At 38.5% G+C, this 19,814-nt stretch overlaps 1 protein-coding gene across 1 annotated transcript in view; it reads left to right on the forward strand.

Annotated features, from left to right (window-relative positions):
- The window catches only part of KCNMB2 (potassium calcium-activated channel subfamily M regulatory beta subunit 2), a 258,347-nt gene extending 239,495 nt beyond the window's left edge, over nt 1–18,852 (forward strand). Inside the window, exons 3-5 of the mRNA XM_032630841.1 lie at nt 3,130–3,300; nt 5,688–5,883; nt 17,774–18,852. Coding sequence (XP_032486732.1) covers nt 3,130–3,300; nt 5,688–5,883; nt 17,774–18,058 — 652 coding nt within the window. The 3' untranslated portion in view covers nt 18,059–18,852. The remainder of the gene's footprint in view (nt 1–3,129; nt 3,301–5,687; nt 5,884–17,773) is intronic.
- The last annotated feature ends 962 nt before the right edge of the window (nt 18,853–19,814 follow it).

The following is a 19,814-nucleotide window of genomic DNA, read 5'->3' on the forward strand; positions in this document are numbered from 1 at the left end:
AGAATGAACCAGTGCCCCAGAATGTATGCCAGCCATAAACACCAGTAAGGCCGTCCTGGAGCACGAAGCTGAATAGAATCCCTGAATATACACACAATTATACAAATAACAGGCATCTCTTTCCTCCTCTGCAAAGTTCCACACTGGATTCTAGTACTTTTTCAAGCAACGAGAGTGACTAGTGATGAAAATTTAAAAGGAAAATCTGAGGTCTGTCTCATGTATGTTGGCTTTTTGTCTGAAGCTTAAAATAAAAATGGCATAAGAGCTTCTTTCTCCATTTTCAGCACTCTATGTGTCCTCCTCTCTGTCCCCAAGTCCTAAAAGCCAGCAACTCCCCCACTCCCACACCCGTGCAATCCAAAGCTCCCTTCTCCGTGGCTACTTGGTTGCCTGTGTTTCCAGAATCCTTGAGCATTGCCTCCTTCCCATATTTCTCACATATCTCTCCAACCAGCCAGCACCCCTAGCAATTTCTCACTTCTTTTCTGCCTTCTCTGCCAGACATTATTTCAAATCCAACCCTCCACTCATAAGCTTTCTACACTATTCACTGCCTTGACATTCTGTCCTTTAGAAATTCTTTGGAGAAGAACAGCAATTTTGGGATGTTCTGATGTCCATGTCATAAAGGTGTAGCTCCCCACACCATTTCTTTTTTTATTTTTTTGAATTTTATTTATCTTTTTATACAACAGGTTCTTATTAGCCATCAGTTTTATACACATCATTGTGTACATGTCAATCCCAATCGCCCAATTCATCCCACCACCACCCCCACCCCGCCACTTTCCCCGCTTGGTGTCCATACGTTTGTTCTCTACAGCTGTGTCTCTATTTCTGCCCTGCAAACCAGTTCATCTGTACCATTTTTCTAGGTTCCACATACATGCGTTAATACACGATATTTGTTTTTCTCTTTCTGACTTACTTCACTCTGTATGACAGACTCTAGATCCATCCACGTCTCAACAAATGACCCAATTTTGTTCCTTTTTACGACTCAGTAGTATTCCATTGTATATATGCACCACATCTTCTTTATCCATTCATCTGTCGATGGGCATTTAGGTTGCTTCCATGACCTGGCTATTGTAAACAGTGCTGCAATGAACACTGGGGTGCATGTGTCTTTTTGAATTATGGTTTTCTCTGGGTATATGCCCAGTACTGGGATTGCTGGATCATATGGTAATTCTATTTTTAGTTTTTTAAGGAACCTCCATACTGTTCTCCATAGTGGCTGTATCAATTTACATTCCCACCAACAGTGCAAGAGGGTTCCCTTTTCTCCACACCCTCTCAGCATTTGTTGTTTGTAGATTTTCTGATGATGCCCATTCTAACTGGTGTGAGGTGATAACTCATTGTAGTTTTTTTTTTTTTTTTTTGCGGTACGCGGGCCTCTCACTGTTGTGGCCTCTCCCGCTGCGGAGCACAGTCTCCGGACGCGCAGGCTCAGCGACCATGGCTCACAGGCCCAGCCGCTCCGCGGCATGTGGGATCCTCCTGGACGGGGGCACAAACCCGTGTCCCCTGCATCGGCAGGCGTACTCTCAACCACTGCGCCACCAGGGAAGCCCCTCATTGTAGTTTTGATTTGCATTTCTCTAATAATTAGTGATGTTGAGCAGCTTTTCATGTGCTTCTTGGCCATCTGTGGGTCTTTGGAGAAATGTCTATTTAGGTCTTCTGCCCATTTTTGGATTGGGCTTTTTTTTTTTTTTTAATATTGAGCTGCATGAGCTGCTTATATATTTTGGAGATTAATCCTTTGTCCATTGATTCATTTGCAAATATTTTCTCCCATTCTGAGGGTTGTCTTTTCGTCTTGTTTATGGTTTCCTTTGCTGTGCCAAAGCTTTGAAGTTTCACTAGGTCCCATTTGTTTATTTTTGTTTTTATTTCCATTACTCTAGGAGATGGATCAAAAAATATCTTGCTGTGATTTATGTCAAAGAGTATTCTTCCTATGTTTTCCTCTAAGAGTTTTATAGTGTCCGGTCTTACATTTAGGTCTCTAATCCATTTTGAGTTTATTTTTGTGTATGGTGTTAGGGAGTGATCTAATTTCACTCTTTTACATGTAGCTGTCCAGTTTTCCCAGCACCACTTATTGAAGAGACTGTCTTTTCTCCATTGTATATCATTGCTTCCTTTGTCATAGATTAGCTGACCATAGGCGCGTTCCCCACACCATTTTTAAATGGGAACATTTATTAAATACTTCATGTCAGTCATTCTCCTGGATAATCTACTTATGTCATCTCATTTAACCGTAACAATGTAGTTACACATTATTTCCACTTTGCAAGGAACTGAGAATTAGAAAGGCTGAGGAAGTTGTAGAGATCACACAGCTAGTAAGCCATGAAATCTCGTTTTGAACTAGGAGACAGTTTGACTCCAATTTGTTTATTTCTTTCCATAGGTTACTGCTCGAAAATTTTAAAAAATACTAATAAAACTATCCAAACTTATGGAGTCTGGCCTTGATTTGACTGACATTTTTGTAAGCTCACTCGAATGTTTACAGTACAGGAAAAGAAGTCTGGGTCACCACTGGACATCTCCACATTTCTTATAAATCTCAAGTCAACAGAGCCCTAAGCAACCCTAAGCCTGAGAAAAATGTTAACCAGGATAAACTCTGTCAATTATTACTGAGGGGAAATAAGATATTAAGTTGATAGATTCCTCATATATGTTGCCATTTATTTGAATTAATGCTCCATTAGGTATTCAGAGAGTACAGAAAGATCAATGATGATCAGCTGGCGGTTGGCAAAGGAAAGAAACCCAAAGCATTATTTTAAGGGCTGAAGGGATTGCTTTCTTTCTTCAGACTTAGAGAAAAGGCAAAAGTATTGACAGCTAGATATGGGTCCCAAGGAAAGAAGGGAGACTTGTTTCTGCTCAGGGTTGGTGTGTGGTGTGTGTGTGTGTGTGTGTGTGCACGTGTGTGTTGGAAGGCAATAGTCACATGCTGGGATCCAACTGCACTCAGGCGGGTTTGGAGGACCCCTCTCGGCCTCTCTGCCTTAGGAAGGCCTGAGCAGCGACTTACTCTTTAGGGGTGTGTTGATTAACTGTGGACTTCAAGTAAAACTGTATTATGTTCAACCTCAGAAACATTTACCAAAAAATCAGGGACCATGACCTCCTGGACAAAAGGAAAACTGTCACAGCACTGAAAGCAGGAGAGGACCGGGCCATTCTCCTGGGACTGGCCATGATGGTGTGCTCCATCATGATGTACTTTCTGCTGGGAATCACACTCCTGCGCTCATACATGCAGAGGTAAAGCCATTGGGTGCTTGGGACTGTCTTTTGTCTCCCTTCTCCCTCCTCCCACACAGCTTATCAATCTTGAGGTCCTCTTCCTTACCTTCTTTCCTAAAAAGAACTTTGAGCAGTGGCTGGCACATACTATTTGTCAATAATGTTATCTAACAATGATAAAAATAGTTATATGTATAAACTGCTTACTATGTGCCAGGGACTTGCCATACATTACTTTTTTAATTCCCATAACTATTCTACAAGTATGAATATACTCATAAAAATGGCAAAACTGAGGCTCAAGATAGATATAATTTGCCCAGTGTCATACAGCTTTAGTGTTCGGCAGAGACAAGATTCAAAACCACATCCTGTTAATTCCAGAATCCCTATTCTTGCCTCTTCACACGTCTGTCCATTCTCCACCTGCATTCCTTTCCACCACACCCCACTCTTCCATCACCCCAAATATTAGTGGTTCTCAACTGCACGTTTCAACTTCCTAAGAAACTTTTAAGAATACTGACATCCAGGCCCCACCACAATCATTCCACAGGGTCAGATTTAGTAGGTCTGGAGTGGGACCCATTCACCAGTAGCTTTTAAATTTCCCCAGGTGATTCTAATAGGTTGAAAAACACTACTATGCACTAACTTTTTAAATTAAAGATTTTGAACCCTTCTTATTTAAATATTTGCCCTAGGTTTACTGAATAGATAGAGAGGCAATTGAATACTGAGTTGTCAAGTGTTCCTCCTGAGTAAGCCACATGATAAATCTCCACAGCATCTCTAGCTAACTGTTGTCCATAAATTGGACACTTTGAGCACAGGAAAGCCCAGCATTGCTATAACTAATGGGGAGGGTCTCAGAGTGCTTCAGCTTAAAGAAACGAGGCCCTTTCAAATGAAAACTTGAGGTTTCAATCCAAAAGAGAATCAAACCATTTTGTGGCATTCATTTCCCCACCTAAATTAATACTTTCGTTTTAGAAGGAAAATCTAGTTGAAACACAGTAATCTGCTAAAATTAAGGCATCATCTTTCCCATTTGTGGCTGCTCTGCTTTGTTTCTCTGATGCCTTCAGCTGTGCTGCTTCACAGTGAAAGCTCTGATGCCTCAGGCCCCAAGAGTTCACTGACTCCAAAACCGCTTTCAGATCCTCACATCTGCTTAGAACCATCTAAGACTTTTTTCCTCCTTGTATAAGCAAAATCTGACCACCCATGTCCCAGGAAAATAAAAATTGCCACACCAGAGGGGGTCAGAGCTAGTATCCTGGCTCTGGTATGAAACTGGACATGGTGCCCTGTCAACACACGTCCAGCAAAAAGAAGGGCTATTAATCTGCAAAGAATGTTTTCTGATCACTCTGGTAATCAGCTTATATCCAGAAGCAAAACATTGATTCTGGGTGTGTTACTTCCTAATTACAAATATTACCTTGATCATAAAATTATAAATGTTTTAGAATGAAAAGCTGACCAATGGGCAGCTGGAGGGTTTGTTTGTTTGTTTTATCTTTCTAATTGAGAGGTCCCAGGGCACTGATAAGAACCCATTAATCTGCATATAACAAGAGCCTCTTTTCCACTGTTTGTGGGGAAGAAGGGCAGCACCATGGAATGAGCCCGGGCAGTAGAGAAATAAAGGATTGGATGGAATCACAATTTCCATCACTTATTAGCTGTGTGTCCTTGCATGTATTTGATTTCTCTGACTGTCAATTCACTCAGCTTTAAAAGGAATTAATACCTAACCTATAGGGTTATTGGGAGAACAAAGAAGACAATGTATGTAAAGCACCAGTTAGGGTGAAGGGGGATGCAATAAGTGATTGCTCTTGGTATAATCAAAAGGTGGAGTTATCTTTTCTCCCTTATTAGAAAGACCTTAAAGAAATATATCACTGTCCTTTCATCTGTCACATTGGACCTCAAGCCCCTCCACCCTTTCACCATCTCTCCTCCCCTTCTCCCTTACCCCTTCACTGCCTACAAACTGGGCAGACATTGCGAGGTGAGGACCAAGGCATGGCAGGAAGCAGCTTAAAATGCAGAAATGCAGGGTGAGTACAGGTTGTGATGTAAAAAGATGCTGCTTTATGCTTACCAGTGAATTTGATAAGGAAAAATATCTAACTTAAATCAAGCACTGGAAAAGATGACACTATATCTGATGGAAATCATTGGCAAAGTTCTCAGATGCCAGGCAAAGTTTGTCTGTGTTTATATTATAGTTAGCCTAAAGCTGCTCTATTTAAAAACATACACATTAACAAATAGGTTGTATTATAGATCTTGAAGATTCTTCAGGTCAAGGAGCTGACAAATGTTCCCCTCTGATTACACCTTCTTTGCCCTTGGCATTTGGGCCTGTGCTTATTTTCCTCCTCTCTGTGTAGTGTGTGGACCGAGGAGGCTCAGTGCACCTTGCTGAATGCATCCATCACGGAAACATTTAACTGCTCCTTCAGCTGTGGTCCGGACTGCTGGAAACTCTCTCAGTACCCCTGTCTCCAGGTGTACGTTAACCTGACTTCTTCTGGAGAGAAGCTCCTTCTCTACCACACGGAAGAGACAATGAAAATCAATCATGAGGTAGGAGCTGGGCGCACACTGCATCTCGTTCACCCCCACACAGCTCCGCACCATTCCATCTCTCTATCAAGTTCCCCTGTGCCAGCACTTCAAAGGAAAATGCCACTAGGAAGCAGGCCCTTCCTCATCCAGTCACAGAACTCACTACACTACTTGACTCTCTTACTTGGGAAACATTTATTTTCTGTGCAAGTGGTGGTCAAATCACTCCCCATTTTGGAACAGTGAAGATTTAGCCTTTATTTTCATTCAGAAGGGTAAACATTATATCCTTATTGATACACAAATAGACTTAGTCTTTCAAAGCAAATGTGCAGTTTAGTCACAGTTGTACAAGCCAAAAAGCAAAATATTTGTCATATACCTGGGAACCACGGGGTAAAACTATATTTTGCTTTTCCACGGCCATTGTCACTTCATTCTGTGGTCTTGGAGATGTAACTTAAGCTCTCTGAGCCTCAGTATTCTTTTCTCTAAAAATGTAATAGCAATGACCATCTTGCAAGGTCATTCACTGTGAGGATTAGAACAGAGTATGGAGAGTGCCGAGCAGAGCACAGGTGAGACCTTCAACCCATGGTCACAGTATGTGGGCCTGTGCATATTTCTTCACATGTGTTATGTTCATAGAGGCTGAATTTTCCAGCACAAACACATTCAAGTCCACATGCTGGATGCTCAATATGTATTGTATTAAAGCTGCACATAAAATTTGCATTTAAAAGGTCTGGGATGACTAGTAACGTGTCAGCAGAACCAACCTGCCATTATCAATTTTAAGTTAAATACATTGTGTTTTGGATTTATGGTAGCAATTTAGATGGCCAGAGTACTTTCATATGCCAAGACAACCTGATAACATTCTCCAACAGGACAATTGGCTCTCGTCACCAGGATACAATTCTCACAACTCCAGCCTTTCTTGTAAAAACTTTTCATTACAATTATCAGCACTTAAATGATACAGATTATATGTATTGAAAAAAATTCAGTAGCTGCAAAGCTTGATACTAGAACATAGGATTCGTTTTGTGATATATTAACAAAAAGTAAGTAAACCCACCTTGCATTTTGGTTACAGTAACTTAAAAGAATTCTTGCAAATATCTCTGAGGACACAATGTCTGCTCTGATTTCCTTTTGTTTGTGGTACCCACAAACAATACCAGTCCTAATCCTATTCTACAAATATACATAGCTTAGTTATCCCACAAAGTATACATTTTTCAAGATCCCTCAAGTCAAGTTTTTAAATCAAAACTGACCTGTAATGATGAATGTCTGTAAAACTCTCAAATCTCCAAGGAATTGGAAATTGGCCAAAATTGAATAGGCATCAAAAAGTGGGACACATTTCCATTTTCTCGTTTTGACACTTTATCACTACAGTATGAATGCAGTATGAATGAATGCAGTATGTAAGCTATAAACGCTATGAATGCAGTACGTAAGCTATAAATCGGGAGTGAACCTACCATGGAAAATCTCAGTTAAAATTTTAGGACCAGTATTCTGTCTGCTGTCAGTATGATACTAGGTCATTGTTTGGTTTATTTACCTTGTTTTTAACTGTAAAACATGCAAGAAATGAAAAAGTACAGCTCAAGCACTTGTTATAGAGATTCCCCCACATAACCACCATGAAAGCAAAGAAATAAAACATATCCTGCACTTGCAGGAAATCAGAACCTTGCAGTTCTGGTGACTAATGTTATTAAGTACATTTTCATTTATTTATTGGCATTTTGAATATCCTTTTTTTTAATAATGTCTGTTCAAGTCCCTTGTTTTCTATTGAATTGATTCTATTGGATGGTTTCTTCTTAGTATTCATTGTAGGAATTCTTTAAATCTAGATATGAACCTTCCTTGATTGTTGCGTTGCAAATACCTTCTCCTGAAATGAAAGGTGGTCTTTTCACTCTCTTAATGATGTATTTGAATGAAAGAAGTCTCTAATTCCAGTGCAACCAAACCTTGTCAATATTTTTCTCTTTTCTCTTTTTTCTTTTTCCTTTCTTCCTCTTCTTCTTCCTTTCTTTTTGTTTTCTTTTCTTTTTTCAAACGTTTGGTTGTCCTGCTGTCTGTTTAAAAAGTCTTCACCTACCCTCAGATCATGAAGTCATTCTCCCAAACTATCTTCTAGAAATGTTATTGTTTCTCCTTTCACATTTAGAGAACAATCTGCCTGGAATTGATTTTTATGCAAGAGTCAAGTTTCTAGGTTTCTTTTTTATTCATATGGACAATCATTTGTCCAAGTCCATTTATGAAAAGACCACCCTTTCTTCACCGGATTATTTTTATGATCCCATTTTCCCCTCTATTTTCTTGGAAGTTATGTGTTCTGTCACTATTCTTTTAGTGTTTAACTAGTGATTACAACTTGCAATCTTGACTAATCAAGGATACTAAAACATTTTAACTCCATTTATTCTCTTCTCAAGTTATATATTATCATCATTTTTATTCGATATATACTTTAAGCCCATGAAGATATTATTATTGTTTTTGTATATAGTAGCTGTCTATTTAGATGTGTCCACATCATCTTCCATTTTCTTATTCTTCATTCCTTCCTTTATCCTTGGTCTGGGATCATTTTTTCCTACTTCCTGAAGAACATTCTTTAATTATTTAGTGCAATATCTGCTCTAAAGAAATCTCTAAGCATTCATTTATCTGAAAATATTTTCTTTTCATTTTCATTCTCAAAGTATATATTCACTGAGTATATAATTCTAAGTTGGCTGTTATTTTATTTCTGTACATTGAAAGCATTCCATTGTCTTCTGGTGAGCATTACTACTATTTGGAAATCAGCTCTCAGTCTAATTGCTACTTCTTTGAAGGTAATTTTGGTCTACTTTAAAGATTATTTTCTTTGGTTTTCTACAGTTGAACTACTATGTGCAAAAGTAAACATTTATTTCTATTTAGCCTGCTTAGTGTTCCCAGGGCCTCTCTCCCTCTTCCTTGATGTTCTTTGTCAATTTTAGAAGGTTCTCAGTCATTATCTCATGAAATATTATCTCTGCTCTCATTCTTTCCCTCTTCTCCTTTTTGAATTCCTACAGACTGTATGTTAGGTATTCTCATTGTATCCCCTGTGTGTCTTCCTGTCTCTTTTGTATTTAATATTTTCCCTCCTTTTGTCTCTCTGTGCTTCATTATAGATATTGACCTACCTTCTGATTCACAGTTCTTTCCTCAGCTCTGACTAATCTCTTAAACCCATCCATTGAGCTCTTAATTTCTCTTATTGTATTTTTCATTTCTAGAATATCCATTTGGATCTTATTTATAATTTCTAGTTTTCTGCAGTATTCTAATTATTCTCTTTTAAATTCTTCAACATAAAAGTAAAATTGTAGTTATTTTAAAGTTTATTTTGATGACTACAATATCTGAAGCCCCTATGTGCCTGTTTTATTTTTTTTTAATTGTTTTCATGTTGCATTGTAATGTCTGGTTATTTTTTATTAGTTGTCAAACACCATATCTGCAAAATTATTTATAAAAACAATTTTAAGCCTAGGTTGATATCATGATGTCATCTTTTCCAAAAATTATTTCCATTTGCTTCTGCAAGGCCCCTAGGTGCCATTCATAATCACCTTATTCTGACTACATAAATTGAGATATTCAAGTTTGAACTTAAGTCCCTTTGAGGATCTATCTTCTTCAGGTTGACCATTACTCCTAGGATGCAGCCCTTAACAGTTCCAGCCCAAAGTGAATAGGGTGTCATCAGAGCCCCCACTTGATAGGTTGTTAATGATAATTCCTGCCCTTAGCTCTTCAAGGCTGTCAAAAATTCCATCCAACCTTCTAGGATCTCAGCCCCCTTCTAGAATCAACAGACACTTCCAGGGGAAAGAAAACACCAAACAGCTGGATCACCTTCCTGGCCCAGTAGTTCTTCACTCGCTGGTTAGCTGTGCTCTGCCTTTAATCAGAAGTAAATACGTGGAAAATACAGTTATCACCATGTCAAAAGGTCACTAAACCATGATCTTAATGTAGCATGAGAAATATACAGGATATTCCTGGGGAGAAAAATTAAAATATTCTCTATCTTGACCTCTCCTTCTTATTACTATTCCCCAAGCTCACCAAAAATAGTAGTCTTTCCCATAGTTACCAACGAATGGGCATGGTTTTACTGAGATACATAAGGCACTACTGACAATGTTTGATTTGGGACAACAGGAGGCAAAGGTATATCAGTCAAGCTGTCTGCTTCTTTGTAGAAAGATATCCAAAAGGATTTTATTTTTAAATTTTCACACTCTCTCATATAGTCTTTTTCTTTGGCTTTTAAACTCAGTGACCAACCTCTTGTCCATATTACAACTGAAGCTGCTTAAGCTGATAAGCTGGCATGCTCTTGTGGAGCAACTGGCTGACCAGCGGTCTCTAGGAGCTGCAAGCAGGCTCAAGAGCCCCTGCCTCTTCTGGCTACAAGGCTGTCACAGGAATCATAAACTGTGGCTGTGTATTAATTCACTATGGTTGTTAAATTTCTCAATGCTGATCTCCTTTGAGAGTTTAAAACCTTGTTTACCCACCAGGGATCCCCAAAACATGCCCATCTGATTTAAAAGAGTATTAAAAATGAATCTTTGTGCAAAACCAGAAAGTATATCCATTTTTGGTATGTAGTGTACTACCACATATGTGGTATTTTATATATCGCTGTCATGAGGAAGACAGCTATTTTGGATGGAGAGTAAATTATATAAATTAACCAATTATTTATAACTCCAGACTCAGCATCACCCCTCATTTTGTCACCTTTCTGAAGCCTTCTGAGTTCTGCACATCCAGAGAATATACACACCTGGACTAGAATTTCTCAGCCTCAAGGCTATTAACATTTGGGGTGGAATATTCCTTTGTCGTCTGTGAGGGTAGGGTGGAGACTTGTTCTGTACATTGTAGGATCTTTAGCAGCATCCCTGGCCTTTACCCACTAGATGACTAGCAACATCCTCCCTCCAAGTATGACAACTAAAAATGTCTCCAGGGCTTCCCTGGTAGCGCGGTGGCTGGGAGTCCGCCTGCCGATGCAGGGGACGCGGGTTCGTGCCCCGGTCCGGGAGGATCCAGCATGCCGCGGAGTGGCTGGGCCCATGAGCCGTGACCGCTGAGCCTGCGCATCCGGAGTCTGTGCTCTGCAGCGGGAGGGGCCACAGCAGTGAGAGGCCCGCGTACCGCAAAAAAAAAAAGTCTTCAGACTGGCAAAACCACTGCTCCAGATTTTATTTAGCTTTTAGCTTGAATGCTGGGAGATTCTACAATTTTAATCAAAGCTTGTAAACACTGAATTCCTCTGCACAGCATTTGGTAGGGTAAGGATAAAAGGGAAGAAAATAAAGTGAAGTTGAGAATCTAAATGGGAAAAAAAGAGGGGCCCACATTTATTAAGTATCTACTATATACTATGTGCCCAGCACTATGCCAAGAACTTTATAAAAATCATCTCATTTAATCCTGACTAAAACCCTACTCCTAAAGTAGTAATAGCCAAATTTTATCAAGAGCTTAAAATGTGCCAGGCACTGTATAATACTAAATATTTTACATGAACTCATTTGTTTAATTACAGCATCAATCTCACATATTAGGTACCACTGTTATCTCCACTTCACAATAATGAAGCTGAGCTCAGAAAATGAAATAATTTTCCCAAAGTCACACATTCACTAATTAGGTCTGAATTAAAATCTAAGTCTCTTTACCTAAACATGCTCTCTCTTAAAAAGCAAAACATTAGCTCATCCTCTTGAGAGGGTAAAGATAAGAGCTTTAAAAAAAACTCTAAATTCTAAGAAATATTTATCCTTCTGATGGTATATCTTAGTGAATAGGTGAGAATCCATGCCATTTCATCATACTCCAAGAGGTGATTAGGATCAAGTAAAAGGCCATGAACAAGGACTAGAACTATCCGTGATCCACAGGAACAGTCAAGGTTGTATATTCAACACCAGTTTACACAGGATGCATATTAGATAGAAGTGCACCCTGAAAAGATGGGAAAAAACATGCCCAGAAATTTGACATATGACATCCCCATAATCAGCACCTTAAATTTACGGATATTTAAATTAGAAATTTCTTGAAACTGCCTATGGACCATGGATTCAGAAATGCTTCTGTGATTGACAAAGTTTAGTCACTGCTCACCAAAACTGAATTATGGGCAGTTAAGGGCATCTTTGTGCAGAAATGAAGGGAAGAATGTGTCCCAAAACAGCTTGCACTGAGCATCAAGAAGAAAAGCATGGAAAATGAACCTACTCCTTTCCATTGCTGAGAAAGAGGATCATGGTGAAGGGCAAGGTCAAATTAGATATCTGACTTACTCAGGGGCTAACTGGATACATCATGGACCTGAGGGCTCCATGGCTTAAGCTATTGTGGATATTAACTAATCCTGCAGCTCCACATGGCTTCTATTTCATTAGTGGATTTCCTAGGTCTTTTAAGCTTCTCCTCTACTCCACATCAAGCAGTAATGCCACAATAAATGTGAAAGCTCTGGAAAACACAGAAAAGGAAAACCTCTCTGGAGGAATCTGTGTCTCGATACTGCAGGAAACTATGGTACATAGCACAGTGTGAATGCTGTTTTCCTCTCCTCTACCAAACATTTCAAACAGTCCCACTTGCCAAAATCAAGCAGATACTAGGAGTGCAAACTAAAATTGTCTAAATGTTGTGGGATTCGCCTTTTTAAAAGTGATGGTAAGAAGCAGGAAGTCTCAAACAAGAATGAAAATAACATCCCAGTTTACTCTCTCACCTCCTCTGTCCATCACTAATGTTCAAAGAACTCAAAAGTTTAGAGTACTCCAAGACTGCCAGCTGGGGATCTCTACATCCTTTGAATATAGGGATCATGTCTCCTTCTCCAGCACAGAACACAAAGCCTGGCATGTCATACATGCTTAATAAACATGTACACAACACTGTTTGTGGACACTGAAGAAGTCCCATCTGACTTTAGAATCAAGATATTTATGCTTCAATGAGCAGTGTTTTTGTTTTTATCTTGTAGGCATTGTGGACTAGGATGCCCTGGATACCACAGAGTTCTCACAAATTTGTGGCCCACCTCTGTGAAGTGTAGAGCCTTTACTAAGAGCCTTTTCAGCCTCATTGCTGGTCCCACTTCATCATTCCCACCACCCTTGTCCTGTTTCTCTCTAATGATCTGTTTTAAATTGTTTATGTTTTTCATGCCTATACCCAGCATGCAACTTGGTACTTTAGAGACACTCAAAACATATTGATTAGATTTCATCAAACTTAACCCCTCTCTGAAATAAGACACTACCCTTTTAATAAAAGAACAAATGAAGAACAAACCCTTCCCCTGAGGTGATCCTGAGAATTAATAGTTCCCTTCCTACCATCATAAAGAAAAGGAGGCTGACCAGTGAGGTTATCCAGCCAAATATACCCTTCCTACTGCCCCCACTCCTTCCCACAGCTTTTATTTTTAGGGTGAAGGCCTGTCACTTTTTGCTTCACACATGCCTAGTGAAGCATGGCTGAGCAAAAGCCCAACAGGTACTTTCTCAAAACTTCTGTCCATCACAAGAATAAAAATGACTCTATTGATGTGAAAGATTCTGGAAGGGAGGCTAAGAAAACTTTCAGTTGCTTTCCAAAGAACTGGAGAGAAGATGCAATTGCTAAATCTTTGTGGTAAGGGAAAGGACAGTCAGGAGAAGGTGACAGGATCCAGGTTTCCTCAGCTGGGGAGACGAAGGGTCACGTTGTGGGGCCATCTCTGTATTTTCGATACTAAAGAGAATTAAGGGAGTTGGGAAAGCACAAAGGTTTATTAACAAAATTCAGGATTAAGAAGAGAGGTGTGAGGGCTTCCCTGGTGGCGCAGTGGTTGGGAGTCCGCCTGCCAATGCAGGGGACACGGGTTTGAGCCCTGGTCTGGGAAGATCCCACATGCCGCGGAACAACTAAGCCCATGCGCCACAACTGCTGAGCCTGCGTTCTGGAGCCCACGAGCCACAGCCCCTGAAGCGCATGCCTGGAGCCTGTGCTCTGCAGCAAGAGAAGCCACCGCAGTGAGAAGCCTGCACACCACAATGAAGAGTAGCCCCCTCTCTTTGCAACTAGAGAAAGCCCGCTTGCAGCAACGAAGACCCAGCACAGCCAAAAATTAATTAATTAAAAATAAAAAATTAAAATTAAAAAAAAGAGAGAAGAGAGATGAGGGTCTAAATCTTCCCCTGAATGGCTGCCTCAGAGTTTTGCTAGGTTTCTATATCCATATGTTAGGCACAAAAGAAAGAAGGACCTATAGCCATGGTAATATAAATATATATAAACAAATTTTGAGTGGCATTTAAGTGTCTTGTGTATATAAAATTATTATTCATATGTTCCTTTGTGTTATATATCATGCAGTCTAAAAGTTAAATCTTTCCTAGCCCATACCTCCCACCAAGAAAAGAATGATCTAAAAACACAAGGATTTTTACCTTTTCAATCTACATTACATTTTTCCAACTAAGTGTTGATCACTTACTAAAGTTTTCATTTGTTGAAATGCACTCTCCAAACATGTGATAAAATCATAAGATCACTAAATCTTTACCCCAAATTCATACCAGTCTCAGAAACATACACATGGCTATAGTTTGAAACAAAAACTTAGAATCCTAATGTAGGATTCAGCATAATGTCAAATCTCTTTGGACACAAAAACAAGGAACGCGTGACAAGAGCCATCAAACAGGACTGTTCCTGTGAAAACCACATAACTAGTAATTTTACCCTCCTTAAAGTTTTCTTACTTTAGTATGTGGCACTTGTTTAAAGACTTTAGATCGTATGGACAAATGTGATATTCCAATAAAAAATATGTTAAAGAAAATTTATTGATGCTTTATGCATATTCATAATTTAATCCTCACACACCCTGCCAGGAAGGCTCTATTAACCCTACTGTATACAAAAGTTGATTCTGAGGAGCCAAGTAACTTGCTTATAGAAACACAGTAACACAGTAACCAGACCTCTTGAAGACACGTCAGGGGCTTGTGATACTACCTTATATATTCATTAGCACAAAAGAAGGACCCATCAATAATAGAAGTAAATGAATGATTGACATATTATGATAGAATTTTCAAGGATAATAATAGTCTAGTGGGAGCCAGTTTATGTGTGTTGAAAGGTGGTGGGTGGCAAGGTTAGAAAAAGCTAAAAACACAAGGGCAGAGAAATCTTTTCTATACCAGTAACGTGGAGTTGCATTTCTAAGTGCCTGGCCCTGAGGACCCACACCCTATCATGTACGGGACACACCTCATCTGGCCAGTCCAAACGTGTGCATTTGAGACCCTGATGACTAGAAGCTTTAATAAAGCAGCTCCTTTATTACAACCTTGCTAGATGGTCTCAAAAGTAATGTATATCGCATTGTATTTGGAAGAATCTTATATAGTGACAAACTTATTGTCACTGGCTGATAAATGTTTCTCCAAAAAAAATTTAAAAGCCAAATCAATTCACAACAGCATAAGAAAAGGAAAAACTCCATTTTTAATGGAATTCCATTTTTATTGAGACCATTTCAATAACTTAGTACTGTTAGCCACTAAAACTACTACTATAAACTCTCTTGGCACCAAAATGTAAAGAACCCTGATGCATGCATACACTAAATTGGCTCTTTTTTAATTCAACCACAAATGACTTGTCTTTAAATTTTTTTACTGTTTTTTGAATCAAAGCATTAAAAAAAATTGTAGACATGATCTAACAGTGCTGAAGAAGGAAAAATATAAAGGTAACCCCTTACTGCTTTAAACTCTTTCAATCCAGCATCCAGCCAGTAGAAAATGTATCATGGCAGTCATAGACCGATTTTCATACTAAGTTATAACTCACTGAGAAATTCTGCTTTCTTGGAGATACTTTCAGACCCTTAATGTTGTGCTAGTACCAGCTCTCTGCACTAACCACATTTATGAGTGTACTCACATTTATTCTTAGCTGATTAAATATGAGGTTGCCAACCAGCCCTTGTATGAGAATATTAAGCCTTGTTTATGATAAATATCAGCATGCTCATCCTCCATTCTTAACTAATTGAAGAATCTTCCTGCTGTTTATAAACAAATAATCCAGTGATTACAGCACAGTGAAAAAAAGCAAGTGCCAGTATGCCCACTAATAAAGTCAGGGGAAAGAGTCATTCAAACATACTCCATTAGCAAAACTCATTCCATTTCTTTTATATTTTCTTCCTGTGAAATATACAAATCTAAATTGGTTCTGGAATCCAAGGTCTTACCCCTAAGCTCCCATCAGTATAGCTCAAAGTTCACCAACAGCCCACCTCATCTGTATCTCTACATACAGTTGCGTGAGTTGTGTACTGTACAATCCTAGGGGTACCAGTGACATTGTAAAACTCATAGATGTCAATATTTAAATCACAACTTATAAACTGGTAGTAGCAGTAAAATATGTGGGGTTTTTTTCATAAAATCAGTGTATTATCACAATTTTTCAACAGAGAATAACAGTGTTTTGATGAGGGGGCATAGTTTTCTAATTCACATTAAAACACGAGATTAGCAGTGATCTTGTCACAAACCATTTTAATTCAGGTAAATCAATTAATCATTTGATAATGTATATAACAAAGGATAGGAATTTTTTTCCTGTTGGAAGGCACCTTACCATAAAGAGGGCAAAGACTTAACCAAGGGCCCACACATCTCCCAAAGAAGTTACTTAAATCACTTTTTTCCTCACTTTTTAAAAAGTTAAATGCATTGTTATATCAGTTTTGTCACTGTTCACATACAGACCGAGGAAGAGGTTCACAGAGATTTCATCTCCTCAAAGACTGATCTATAAATTAGGAAAATATATGCAAAAACATATCCAATAAGTAATAAAAAGAAAAACTACAAAGTTCTTTAATTCCATCTGTATCCAGAGAAGAGGGAGGGAGAAGAGAAGGAGAAAGGAGAACAGGAAGAGAGAATAGAGGGGAAAGTATCATAGAGAGGTGAGGGCTGGCAGGCAGGGCAGGGCAGGGAAGGAAAAGAGAGATACAAAGAAAGAAATCAGAGGATGTAAATGTGTAGAAAAAAAAAGGAGAGGCATATAGAAGAGATATAGCAAGAAAGATAGCAGGTGAAAAAATCAAAGAAAAGTTATTGTAAATTCTCAGATGAGTGCTGGTTTAAGAGTAAACTGAATTGATTCTGCTTTATGTTTCCTTGCTTTATGGAAAAAGTTACCTTGTCAACATTAACTGGGCATGAACCATTTATCACAGCTCTTTATTCAATATCTCTACACTTTCTGAGATTCTTTTTCAGCAGCTCACCAGGGGTACAGCTGTCTTCTTGACTAGTAGCAAGGTGACCAAGGTGATTTGGCTGAAAAAAATGAAGCCAAGCTGAAAAGATAAGAGTTCCCTGAGATAACTGACAGCTGTGGACAGATACAAGACAGAAAGGTCGACATTCTGGTTCCATGGAAAAGTATGTTCAGTGGAGAATAATGAACACTCACCACGCTTAGCTGTGGCAAAAGGAATCCACTGGAGTTATCCAATTGTTTTTTGGAGTCACCCAATTTTAATCAATATTTAAGCTATATGAGTGAGCTATCAAAGTACATCTTGGCCAGATACCTAAAAACATTGTTTTAATCAGTGTGTGAGTTCTTAGGGTTTCTAGAGGCACTAGTTTGAATATGAAAAGAAAAACCATCATGGTTATTTCACAGATCATTAAGTTGGCCTCAGTACTCCTCCTAGTACCACACACGCACACATACACACACACACAGAGTATCTTCTGGTGACAGTTTATCTCATTTTCCACAGTGCTCCTATATACCTAAGTGTGGAAAAAATTTTGAAGAATCCATGTCCCTGGTGAATGTTGTCATGGAAAACTTCAGGAAGTACCAACACTTCTCCTGCTATTCTGACCCGGAAGGAAACCAGAAGAGTGTCATCCTAACCAAACTCTACAGTTCCAACGTGCTGTTCCATTCACTCTTTTGGCCAACGTGTATGATGGCTGGGGGCGTGGCTATCGTTGCCATGGTGAAACTCACACAGTACCTCTCCCTGCTCTGTGAGAGGATTCAACAGATCAATAGATAAAAGCAAAGTGGATGAGATCATTTTCTTTAAAGCTCAAATACTGTTTTCTTTCATTCTTCACCAAAGAACCTTAAGTTTGTAATGTGCAGTCTGTTATGAGTTCCTTAATATATTCTTATATGTAGAGCAATAATGCAAAAGCTGTTCTATATGCAAACATGATGTCTTTATTATTCAGGAGAAGAAATAACTGTTTTTTGTTGGTTGGGTTTTTTTCATAATCTTGGTTCAAAGCTGGAACTAGTACTTCCTTCTCTCCTTCCACCAAAATCAGGCTCAGTTATTCATTTACCAAGCTTCATGGAGGTATATAGACAATATCAGTGTGATAAGGTCTGTGCTCAGAGTGGTCAGATTTCTTGAAGATATTTCTGCAATATTTTTCATCATTCATTGTTTACTAAAGCTGCAGCCAAAAATATTTTTTTTCCTTACTCTATACTGAGCCCTGTAGCAAGTGAAGGTACCAGATTTCCTTTAGGACTTTAGGCATTTTCCTTGTATTTCTACCATATCACTGTAAAGAAGGGGGGAAACCCAGCCAGTTATTTTTCTTTTATTACTTTATACTCATAACTTTAGATTTTTTAACTGATTTCCAAAAAATAAGCTGTTTTCCTTAACCAATTCTATAATCTCTTCCTGTGCTTTGAATAGAAAGTGAACAGAGCCCTTTTCCATGTAAGACCCTGCTATTGTGTGAGGAAATAACACTTACAAGGAGTTTCATTACCTGTGAACTGACAATGTTGAATAGATGCTCCATTACAATCTGGGAAAGTCTATGTTACTAAGATATTTGTGTTAAGATCTTTATTCCATTTCAATTGAACTGTTAGATGGTAAAATTAAGATCCTACTTGCTGGTCAAGACTGGTGGACTGATTTCAATGGGTAAATCTACCGTGGCAAATTAACATATTGGAATATTGCTTTTGGGAATTTATGTTTAAATTAATGAGTATGTAGTCTCTCTTTCTGACACATATTCCCTGATGGGATTTTAAAGCTATATGCACAGAATATTTGTCTCCTCTACATGTTTTACTTTTCTATTTACAGTTCCCTTTTTTGTTGTTAGATTTTATACACACTTTTTTTTCCTGACACACACTTGAACTGAATAACAGATTTAAAGGAAGCCTTTGTTCACATTGACATTCACTTCTTGTGTTTGGAGGTGGGGGTGGGGGTGAGGGAATGAGGAATTGGTTTTAAACAAAAACATTCCGTCTCTTATTTAACATCAATATCAGAAGAAGAAGACAAACATCTATCTTTCTCATCTATTTAAGTACCTTTTTCTAATGTAGTATCAAGGTATTGCAGAATTTTACAAATCATATTTGTGGAACGAATGGTGAAATTAATCTGATGATGTAGAAAGTATTCTGCAATATTGTAATACATAGTTTGACTTTTCATAAACAAATAAATCCATAGGGTATAATCAGGACTTCAAATGTGTAATTAAAACTTTAAAAAAATCCATTATATCAGCAAGATTTGAATACCTCTTGCACTCTAAGCTGGCAAGCCCATGGCAGGCCAAAAACCTATGATTCACTATTTTTAAGCCTATTTAAAGAGATTATAAAGAAAGTTCCCTTTTTAACACCCAAACACATACACACAATATTATGAATACCTGGAAAATATGATGGAAAGCTCAATTCTTACTCCACCTTAAAAACATAATTCTGAAGATGATAGAGAAATCTTTGTGACTACAGAGCTAAAAATTTACAACCTTTAC

The sequence above is a fragment of the Phocoena sinus genome, chromosome 4 (genome assembly GCF_008692025.1).
Source record: "Phocoena sinus isolate mPhoSin1 chromosome 4, mPhoSin1.pri, whole genome shotgun sequence".
Taxonomy (NCBI): domain Eukaryota; kingdom Metazoa; phylum Chordata; class Mammalia; order Artiodactyla; family Phocoenidae; genus Phocoena; species Phocoena sinus.